The 11,617-nt window shown below is 36.6% G+C and overlaps 1 protein-coding gene across 5 annotated transcripts in view; it reads right to left on the bottom strand.

Annotated features, from left to right (window-relative positions):
• Positions 1-1,205: 1,205 nt before the first annotated feature.
• cdh26.2 (cadherin 26, tandem duplicate 2) overlaps positions 1,206-11,617 on the bottom strand; it is a 39,059-nt gene continuing 28,647 nt past the window's right edge. For 4 of the 5 annotated variants that reach the window (XM_081385793.1, XM_081385795.1, XM_081385796.1 and 1 more), the window contains 6 exons: positions 4,409-4,527; positions 3,497-3,616; positions 3,120-3,191; positions 2,999-3,031; positions 2,828-2,908; positions 1,206-2,654 (listed from right to left, as the gene is read on the bottom strand). In XM_081385793.1, coding sequence (XP_081241919.1) covers positions 2,448-2,654; positions 2,828-2,908; positions 2,999-3,031; positions 3,120-3,191; positions 3,497-3,616; positions 4,409-4,527 — 632 coding nt within the window. In that variant the 3' untranslated portion in view covers positions 1,206-2,447. The remainder of the gene's footprint in view (positions 2,655-2,827; positions 2,909-2,998; positions 3,032-3,119; positions 3,192-3,496; positions 3,617-4,408; positions 4,528-11,617) is intronic. The other variant, XM_081385794.1, reaches the window with a different exon arrangement.

Genomic DNA, 11,617 nt, shown 5'->3' with positions numbered 1-11,617 from the left:
TTTTCAATAGTATATCTTTTTTCTTATGCACTAAAAATACATTTAAAATATCAATGTTATTTAGTATAACTAGTTGTTATTTTATTTAGTTATTTATTATTAAGTACTACTTAAGTAAAAATATACTTTTAATTAGTGTATTTAGTGTATAATTTTTAAACTTTTCTTTAGCACAAAAAATAGGAATGTACTACAAATGTACTTTCTTGTATTTAAGTGTTTTTTTTAGTGCACTCAAGTACACTTTATTTTCACCTGGGTATTTATACGATTAAAAATGGTCTCTGTCTCTTATAGCCTTGTTATTTGTACACACTGTGACTTTACAGATCACAACATGAAAATAGGAAAATGTTTGCATTATTTTGTCACTTATTAGGATTAGTATGCTACCTTATCCATTTACATCCAGTCTTTGTGCTAAGCTAGGCTAGCGGTGGGTGCGTCAAATAACACTTACAGAACGCACAGAAATGAAAAAGGTATGTATGGACTTATCTAACTCTGGGGGATACTGTGAATAAGCTAAAGTCCCAAAAAGTCAGAGTGTTCCTTTAACAGAACACAGGTGATGTAGATGATGATGATGATGATGATGATGATTAACTAAACCCAGGTGATACAGATGAACTGATAATGATGATGATACATAACATGAAGACAGGCAGACAAGTCCAATTAAAACAAACTAAACAGAACACAACTGTGACATTTAGTGGTTAAAACACCCCCCTAAAGGTTAACAAGTGACAGGTTGGAAAAAAGCTGTAGGACAACGATAAGACGTACAAATATGAAGCGGTGACTGTGTGGCAAGTAAAAGTGCTGCATGTTGGGAATAAATAGGTTGAAAAACAGGTCAAGGGACTTGTAAAAATAAAACCTAACTTTTGCAGTTCCCAGGTTTTTGCATAACACAGTCACAGTAGATATTCTCTTCAAACATGTTTATCAGCAACAAAAACTGCATTATCACATCCGCCCATGTATTTTTATACATGAGTTATATTTCAGATAAAAGCATCACTGAATTTTTTTATTTTTATGTTAAATGTCAGCAATTATTTAAACATATTTAAGGTACAGACACAGGCCCGGCCCTAACCAATTTGGTGCCCTAGGCAAGATTTTAAGTGGCGCCCCCTTGCATCGCAGTACAGTACTTGCACTGTTAGTGTACATATACTCACAAGAAACTTAATAGCTTTGTTTTAGACATGCTTTTATTTAACTAAAACAATTGCACATTCAAAATACTAATTATAATAATAATAATTAAAGAAACAAATAAAAAAATTGAACTCAATATATGAAATACAATATAGATGGCTTACTTATTACATTTTAATACCCCCGAAATGAAAAGTGTAAACAAGTGACATTAACTTATATACAATAGAAACACTGTGCAAAATAAGACATTAGTACCTTATCTTATCTATCTTATATATCTTATCTATTTGTATCTTTAAGTAGGCACAGAAATACTACAAGGATTTGAATAAAAAAAATGAAAAGATGATCTTAAAAAGAGCTCTATTGGTGTTTTTGGTCCTGCCTTAAATTACTAATATTTACACATTTGTCAGAGGAAGGTACTCATATTACTATTTTCCATAATAATAGCGCTAGGCTTATCTGTTAGAACCATTGACTGTTAATATTTTGGTTAGAACTAGCAGATAGCGCTGGTTATTTATAGATTAACGTTAGCTAACCACCATGTATGCTAATGACTAATGGCATTATTGATCATCTTTCTGTAACATCAAAATAATATCATTAACATCATCTTTACTGTAACATTACCTTTGTCTTTGTCGCGTTTTTCCTCCTCTTCTTTTCTTTTTTTCCTCCCCTGGGCACCAGATAATTTGGGACGCTTTGACATATTAACTTTTTTTGACGCAATAAAAACAAAAATCGAATGGCGGCCACGGGTAAAAGAAGTCTGATTGGTGGAAGTGTATGATCCCTTCAACTCCCCCCTGGTCACGTTAAAGTAAGAATTTATAAGAGAAAGTCAATGCCATTAGAAAAATTTGATCACAAAAAAAAGAAAGAAAGAAAGAAAGAAAGAAAGAAAGAAAGAAAGAAAGAAAGAAAGAAAGAAAGAAAGAAAGAAAGTCAATGCCATGTAAATCCCATCATTGTTCCACTCGTTGCAGTGTTAATGAAGTACAATAAAAGCGGAAGTATAATCCTGCAGCCAATAGAAAACAAGACAAAACATTTTTTACACGGACCCAAAACCAAAAACCTGAGCTTACCTAAAACATTAATACTATTAAACAGTAGAAAAATCTTTGAAGACCCTCGTTCCATTTGTCCTGAATGTTAGACCCAGCATCGCTGATCATCCAATATTCTGTATCAATATTTTTGATTGAAATTTTTCATTCAGTATCTCGTTTTCAAAAAATCTGCAACACTTCTTGAGATAACTGTTACCTTTGCATTAGGTCAGGTCTGGAAATTATTGCTAGTTGACAGAACCTGTTGTCCAGATTGATAAGCATCTCTGGATGAAAGTCATTCTCTGGAATAGAGAGTGCATCCAGTTCAGCATTGTCCATAGCTTGTCCTTCATCCGCGTAGCAGTGCGGCTCATAAACAACAAACTCCTCATCACGGGTTTGGAGAGCAAGTAGTTTCTGAAGAGAAGAGAGGGGGGGAAATGAAAATGGTTGACCATCCTGTCAAACATTTGGACGTGTTTCTTATGATCTAAAGGTTCTAAAAGCTTCTAAATGATTAATGATAAAGAATGAGTAGATGTGTTCAATCCTCTGATTAGTAGTCTATGTTGAAAGAAGCATAAAATCACCTTGTTGATGATAACAGCAAGGCTGTTGCTCAGGTAAGCCGCATTGCCGTAAAAAGCACTTGATCTGATACTCGAACGCTGCTTAAAAAAACACAGATTATGATGTAAGAAAGGCTGAGCTGAGCCCATGTTTGCATATGTTATTAATTATTACTGTCACTTCATTCTTACTTTGAAATTTTCTCTGTATGATCTTGTGGAACTCTAGAAAACACACATAGCAGAAACAGTCCATCACAAAACCAATGAAATGACCAAAACATTGGTAACTTGCTGTGGTTGTAATACTCACCCTATGTATTGAGTGTATGATCATCTGGTCGGGGAAGTCTAGCTTTGGAGCCTCCAGTGTTTTATGTATCATCTGGAAATTTTGAAGCAAAAAGATATTTTTTTAAAAAGTTACATCTCCTGTTTATGATAGCAAACAGGATGCAGAATTTCACTTTAAAGGAGTAGAAATAAAATTGGACTGCTTTTAACTGAAAATATTTTTTTTCAGTTTGAATTACTCATGAACAATTAATCATACACATAACATGCATAATGGAAAAGGAAATGTTAGATGATATTATTTATGTTTGAAATAATTTTGAAAGATAAATATTATTTCCCAGAATGCTCTAATTAACCCCGAAGACAAACATGAGGAGTTTTATTGTTACTCACGGTTTGTGATGTGAGCTTGTGGCTTGAATTTACATTTGTAGACAACTTTAAGCTGGCATTTACGTTAGAGGAATCTGTTTTCTGAATGCCTATACTGGAAGGAACCTTTCTGAAGACATCCTGATGATTTAAATTAAAACAATCATCAACAAATGTTTTATATAAATATGAGTTACACTTATCAATATTTTACACTTTACAATAAGGTTTGGTTAATTATTATTTGTTAATGAAGTAGGTAGCATGTACTATGAACAATAGTTTTTACAGCATTTACAAATCTATAAAGTTAATGAGGTAACATTTTATTTTACAGTGTTTCTTACACATATCACGTTACTGTAATTATATTCTTCAAATAACAAGAACTATGCATAATTTCAATCTTGTCAAAAAATGTCACATCAAGTACATGTACTTTTCAAAAGTTTTGGGTTAATTTGAAAGAAATTACTACTTTTATTCAGCAAGGACATATTAAATTGACCAAAAATGACAAAAACCTTTACAATGTTACAAAATCTTTCTATCCAAATAAATGTTTTCTTTTCATTAACAAATAATATGTATTATTACATATTACATCCCACAATGCATTGATGTTTATTGAGCATCAAATCATCATATTAGAATGATTTCTGAAGGACCATGTGACACTGAAGACTGGAGTAATGATGCTGAAAATTCAGCTTTGATCACAGGAAAAAAATTACATATTAAAGTATATAGCAATAGAAAAGAAAAATGACCATTAAATGAACAAATGCTGTAAAAGACCGGTTCATTATTTCATGTTATTACATAATGTTGACACATAGAACCTTGTTGTAAAGTGTTTCCTAAAACTGAATAAAATGCACCAATTCAAATATTACTGAAGTGCCACTACTGTGGGTTGTGTGATGAAATTACCACGCAGTCTGTTCCTGGATTTTCCGTATTTGTTTTGATGAGACAACCAATGCCATCGTCCATTTCAATCATTTTTTTTTCTGCCTTGCAGGAGATCAGAAGGACCATCAAGCACATTGCTGAAAAACGAGAGAATTTCTGTTTACCTTGGTTCAACCGTGGTTCGATTAACAGTTAAAGACCACCAGAAATGGTTAGTCATAGTGGAAAGGTTGAGTGTTTATGGACTATACAGAGAATTTTGCATTGATTTAGTCAGTACCGGTGTCAGAGTTCTGTCACTTCTGTTTGGGTTACATCTTGGGTTGGTGACAGAGCTCTGGCATTCCCAGTTTGTCCTGTGTTTGTTTACTTTGGTTTATTGTGAGCACATGGCTTGTCTTGTATTCCTTGTGCCATGTGCTCTCATGTCCATTGTCTAGCCCCTCCCATCTCGTTACCTGATAATTGATTAATCTTCCCCACCTGCTTTGTTCATTACCCTCTTTTGTTTGCTCCCTATTTAGTCTCCCTGTGTTTGCAGTCCTGTGCTGGGGTGCGTTTCCCGAAAGCATCATTGGCTAACTATGGTCGCAAGTTCCGTCGTTACCAATAGAGTTCAATGGACATTGCGATGAACTTGCGACCATAGTTGGCCAACGATGCTTTCGGGAAACGCACCCCTGGTTCGTTGTCTATGTTCCCTCGTGTTTCTTGTTGGATGCCTTATGCCTGTCTTGTTTTTCCCCCACGGGGAGTTTTTGTTGTAGTTTTGTTTTATTTTTTTGTTGTAGTTTTGTGTTATATTTTATTTTTTTATATATATATATATTACTAAATAAAGCCTTATTTTTCTGCACTTGAGTCCTCACTACTTCCACCTACCCATTCCGTGACAACCGGAACCCCAAGGTCCATACACACAACTTCAGTCTCTCCGGAAATAGGTGCCATATTGTCCCATCCATCTGAGACAATAGGTCTCTAAACCAGCAATGGATGAGGTGGAGCAGTTGTAAGGGTTAACAGGAGACTGAAAAAATCATTGTTGGACAGTAGGAAGCTATTAGTATTAGCCTGTGCTGTCTCTCCTGTATGGGATGATTATAGTATCAAAAAGATTAACACGTGCAAGCACACTTATAAATGAACTTGATACATATTGCAGAATTTTTTTATCCATGCCTTTCAACTTGCGTGTGCAAAATTCAAAATTGAATGAATGTGAAGCAATTTGTACAAATAGAGACATTTTTGTGAATACAAATGTTTTCCTTTGTATTAGTGTATCATAATTTGCACATGCAACAAAGAAGATGTGCATGTGTGGATCAGGTGACACGTGCATGCATTCATTGACGTCTCCTCTGAGTCGATCTCATTTGATTCATTTGGATTTTGAGACTTTCTTTTCACGGTTTTTAAGCATTTCACAACCCACACACAAACAACTACAAATGAATAGGTCTGGTGCTAATTATTAATGTGTGCACAACTACCCATATATTTGTCAAATTCACAAATGTGCGTCACTACATTTAAACTAATACAATACAACTTGTGTGTGCAAAATCCAAAATCACATGAATGTGCAGCATTTTGAACAAATAGAGACATAGTTGTTAATACAAAACCTCGGTTTTGTATTAATGTAGGCCAGAATTTGGGCATGCAACAAGATGTGCATTTGTGGATGAGGTGACACGCGTGCATTCATTGACTCGTTTCTGAGTCGATCCTATTTGATTCATTTGGATTTTGAGACTTTCATTTTGCAGGTTTCGCCTTGCACGATCCACACAAAGCTGTCTGAGAAAACCTGCTACCACTAGATGGCAGTATTCTGCTAAAACAGACAACGGCAGCGTAATCAAGCGTTCTTCCCCGTTTAATAAAGCATACTTTATAGAGGCAAACAGATTAAATCAGATTATGAACAACACCCATAGAAAACCATTATAAACCGCTTAACGTGCAATCGATGCGTTGCATGTTCAATAAGGTGTATTGGCTACTGAGTTTAAATATCACCGTCTTACTGCATTGACGTTAAGCTTTTTCTTTATAATATGCTCTATGGGAGGAAAACTAGCCTACAGACAAGAGCCTATATGAACGCGACGCGCGGCGTTTCATGGTAATGGCATTTCCCTTTCCTTCCTGAGCCTGTTAAAAAGAAAAAGCTTAACATGAAATTCTGCAGTTGCGTTTAACTTTGCGTGTGTATGGGAGAGCAACAGGTCCGAGAGCGCAGTGAAGTAAGTTTTAGGTTTGATATTCGCCGCATTTTCTAAAGGGACCATCTGCAAATTCCACTCACAGTCAAAAAATATAAACGTCCAGTCATTCATTAAAATGAATACTTCCAAGGTTTTAGTAAATGCCTGGTGGGCAGACTGACTTAACCTACTGTATGTCCAGCCAATATCCCGATTGAACAGAAGGCTACAATTTTTTAAATTACTGTAAATTGTTTTTCTATTAATGTTCCAAAGGTTGTAGTACGTTCCTAGTGAGAGTCAGGTGAAATTTTGCATTATTCACCTGTAGTAAGTCACCAAAAACCCGTTTGGTTAATTACAGTAATTTTTGAATAAAATAATAATTGTTTACTGTAAATAGGCTACATGAAGGGAAGTATTGTCCAAATTTTACTTGCAAGTCAGTCTTAAAGGAACCTTCTACAAGCTTTGGGAATTTGAAAATGTCTGTTTTTAAATATTAAAAGTAATTTGAATTAAAACAAATTATACGTTTTAACGCAGTTAGTGAAATTGGCAGACGTTCCCTTGTGCATCACGAGCTGTGCTTAGCGCGTCAAAGCATTCTCATGTATAAATATGCAGCTACACACACATAGGGCCAGTTGATTTTCAATTAATATTTCATGTCGATATACAATATTGTTAAAACTCATCGTGCTATAGTAAGACTATAGCCTATAACAAATGGCTTAAGGGTCAAGGGAAAAAAAATCGTGCGAAAATCGTCTTTAACATTTAAAAACAGACATTTTCAAATTCCAAAGCTTGTATAGGCCTACTATGTGTAGTCAAATAAAAGTAATATGAACGCAACTGCGAAATTTCAACGTTTTTTTTTTACAGGGAGGAAAATGCCATTAACGTGAAACGCCACGCGTCGCGGTCATGTAGGCACTTGTATGCTATAGTTTTCCTCCCATAGAGCATATTATAAAGAAAAAGCTTAACTCAATGCAGTAAGACGGTGATATTTAAACTCAGTAGCCAATACACCTTATTGAACATGCAACGCATACTAACGATTGCACGTTAAGCGGTTTATAATGGTTTTCTATGGGTGTTGTTCATAATCTGATTTAATCTGTTTGCCTCTATAAAGTATGCTTTATTAATAAGGTAGGACTATATTGTGTACTAAATTTGGTGCTTCAATATCACTCTCATTAAGCGTCTTAAATGATGAAGAACGCTTGATTACGCTGCCATTGTCTTTTTTAGCAGAATACTGCCATCTAATGGTAGCAGGTTTTCTCAGACAGCTGTGTGTGGATCGTGCAAGGCGAAACCTGCGAAATGAAAGTCTCAAAATCCAAATGAATCAAATAGGATCGACTCAGAAATGAGTCATTGAATGCACGCGTGTCACCTGATCCACAGTCTTACTTGTTGCATGCACAAATTCTGGCCTACATTAACAAATATGTCTCTATTTGTACAAAATGCTGCACATTCATGTGATTTTGGATTTTGCACACACAAGTTGTATTGTATTAGTTTAAATTTAGTGACACACATTTGTGAATTTGTCAAATACATGGGTAGTTGTGCACACATTAATAATTAGCACCAGACCTATTCATTTGTAGTTGTTTGTGTGTGGGTTGTGAAATGCTTAAAAACCGCGAAAAGAAAGTCTCAAAATCCAAATGAATCAAATGAGATCGACTCAGAGGAGACGCATGAATGCATGCGTGTCACCTGATCCACACATGCACATCGTCTGTGTTGCATGTGCAAATTATGATACACTTATTCAAAGGAAAACATTTGTATTCACAAAATTGTCTCTATTTGTACAAATTGCTTCACATTCATTCAATTTGAATTTTGCACACGCAAGTTGAAAGGCATGGATAAAACATTTCTACAACATGTATCAAGTTCATTAATAAGTGTGCTTGCATGTGTTAATCTTTTTGATACTATAATCATCCCATACTCCTGCTCACGTCTCAGGACCGCCCAGGGCTGCACACACACAGAGAACTCATGCGCACAGAATGCCACTTCAGACAGCACGCTGCTGCATTGAGTACTCTTTGACGCTTGAACGGACAAAAACACACTAAAGTATGCCAAAATGTTCACTTTGTCAAGTATCTCGTAAGCACAGTATTAAATTACGTTTGATCTCGAGGGATTTTGCGAGATATTCTGTCTGACCTGGAAATGCTCGGGAGTCAAATCGGTTCGTGTGTGATGTGTTGATTTTGCCGTGTGGCTGCGCACCACACACTGTACGACCAAAACTGTTAGACCCGTGATTTTTTATCGCCGTGTGTGGGGTCTCTCTGGTTTGGAAAATTGGCCGACAATTTTAAAATCGTCCCGTGTGAACCAGGCTTAAGCCTAAGTAGTTCGTAAAAACGATCGTACGACTGATCTTAATATTATGGTCTGTTTCCCAAAAGCATCGTAACTTAAGTAGCACTTGAACTTTTTTATTGTACACTTTATTGTACTTGTTTTTTGTTTAAATGAATGTATGAATTAAATAATAAAAAAGGGAAGAAAAATACACATCTAAATTAAATGAATGAACAAAAAAAAAAAATCATAAAAGAACGAAGTAATGTGGGAAAATGCTTCAAAGACTGGGCAAAATATGGATGAATAAAAAAAAAAAAATCTGTCAATGACTTGCTGACGTGCACGAAAACCAGCCATGTATTGGGCATTTCTTGCAGACCACCTTCCCTGATCTTTGATAACCCCGGGTTGCAGTTAGTTTGCAATGTCCACCCAGATGTGTTTTTTTCTTATTTGTATGGTGTCCTTTAAATCTGTTAAAAATAACATCTTTGTTTCGCTCTATCTCCTCTAAAATTAGGCCTACATTAATTTCATCTTTTTGAAAGGTATCTTTTCTTGTTTGTTTTTTTGTTCATACATTTTGTCAGTAGGCTATCTCCGCCTGAATGTAGACTTTAGACTTGTCTCGATTGCTAATCCACAGATGACGATTATTAGGTTAAACCTAATAATTAAGGCTAAACGTTCAGAATACGATTCCATATAAGGTTTTATTTTAGCACTTCGCGAATGGACAGCGACTCTTAAGTAGCACGTAGAGAGCGTTCTTGCACGTTCACGTTAAGTGTATTTTTGGAAAACGCTCGTGGAATTGCTGCGAGCGTTTGTAACGTTGCACGTAGACTGCGCTCTTAAGAGCTAAGATACATCGTTATCGGAAAACCCGGCCCAGATCAGTGGAAGAGGAGGATAAGCATATAGCAGGAGATTGGGCTTGTAATTGAACAAGTACTTGATTCTGCTCAACTATAGGGAACAATGTGTTATTGTCCTGCTGGCAAAGAGGTCCACTGACACCATCACATATCTCTCCCAAATTGATCAAGCCACTGGTCTGTGGAGACACCTATCCACTGAGCTCAGGCTGCAGTGAGAAAGGGAATCCGCACTCTGACCAGGAATGTGCATTGCTCTAATTGACAGGAGGTGTCTGTCTGCAAGAAGCAAAAAATGCTGAAGATCGATGAGAAACACAAATGTGGTATTTTCTGTTTTCACTAGTACCTTCAGTGCTATTAACCAGCATTGAAATGGCTGCAGGTGTAACAACAGTAGATGAATGACTGCTGAGTAAGTAGTTCAGTCATGGGAATTCGATGTAAGATTTCTGGAAACTTAGAACCTTGCTACCACCTTTTGTTCACAGTGTGAGTTGCCCTCATTGAACTGGAATCCAGGTGAATACCCAGAACACACACTGACTGATGAATAACAAGACAGCTTTTCTGCAGATTCATCTTCAGCCCTGAGGCTGCAACATGCTTCAATAGGTGCAGTGTGTTGTTGTTGGCTGCTTGTCGATGTGTAGAATCAACAGGCCGTCCCACTGCATTGGTAACTTCCAATGCCACCTGAATACATTGTGTGATCACATACTGTATGGGGAGAGAGAAAGTCCAAAGGGAAGGACACAGTATTGGTCTGTTCTGCCCTGGAATGTCTGAATGTAATCTGGATGTGCAAATATGCATCCTTTAGGTTTAGAAGGTGAACCACATGCCAGGTTCAACAGCAGGCAATACATCTACCACACAACATAATATGCAGAAAGGAAGATGTTTGAGGTGACTGTTCAAGCATCTGAGGCCGAGGATTGGTCTGAAATTCCCATCCTGTTACTGAACAAGAAAGTATTTTGAATGGAAGCCCCTGGGGTGGATCTGAAGCAAGAGCCTGGCAAAGGTCCTAAACTACTGTGGACCAATACAGGTACACAACAGGGGTCTATTACTGACTTGATGACAATAACCGTTTTCTAGTGTATCGAGGAGCTGCACATTGTTTGTAATATCCCTCCAATGTTGTATATGAGACACTGAAAAATGGACTGTCACAGACCCAGCATCATCAACGGTGGCGAGGGGCAGTTCTCTTATATACATGAACACATGTGTTAGAAGGAACAAGAAACAAGAATCACCACTTGACATGAAGGTCCAAATGTTATCACCGCAACCAAACACAATACTCTGGTAAACCAGTGAGCGTTCTTAAGATTAGGCCTAGAAATCACATACAAACACCATGCGACCCAGTAAGATGGTAATGAGTACCCTGGTTGACTTATAAGTTCTACTAATATTCACCTCAATACTGTTGGATATTCCCCTGATGAGAGACCCTGAATAACCAATGAGTCCTTCAAGTCAGATTAATCCATGCAGATGAAACCCCGCTGGGATTGCCAAACAATCTGTGCACAATCGAGCAAGATCATTTTGTGAGCATGACAAAGCAGACAAAACAGACGGTTCAGTTTAGTCCCTTGTCGGTTATTATTTGTGTCTATGTTATAAACGCTATTGCGTCCTGTTCACCTGCCTGTGTACATTAAAGTTTTTATCATATTTTGGAATCAAGCTTTGTCCGTTTGCTTCGTCAGCCAAAGCGTGACAGGTATGTCATTGATAAGAGTCACATGTAACTGGATCAA

This window comes from Scardinius erythrophthalmus (assembly GCF_964197995.2).
Source record: "Scardinius erythrophthalmus genome assembly, chromosome: 15".
Lineage (NCBI taxonomy): Eukaryota > Metazoa > Chordata > Actinopteri > Cypriniformes > Leuciscidae > Scardinius > Scardinius erythrophthalmus.
Note: the sequence above shows the minus strand (reverse complement) of the source record. Positions and strands in the feature narration are given on the sequence as shown.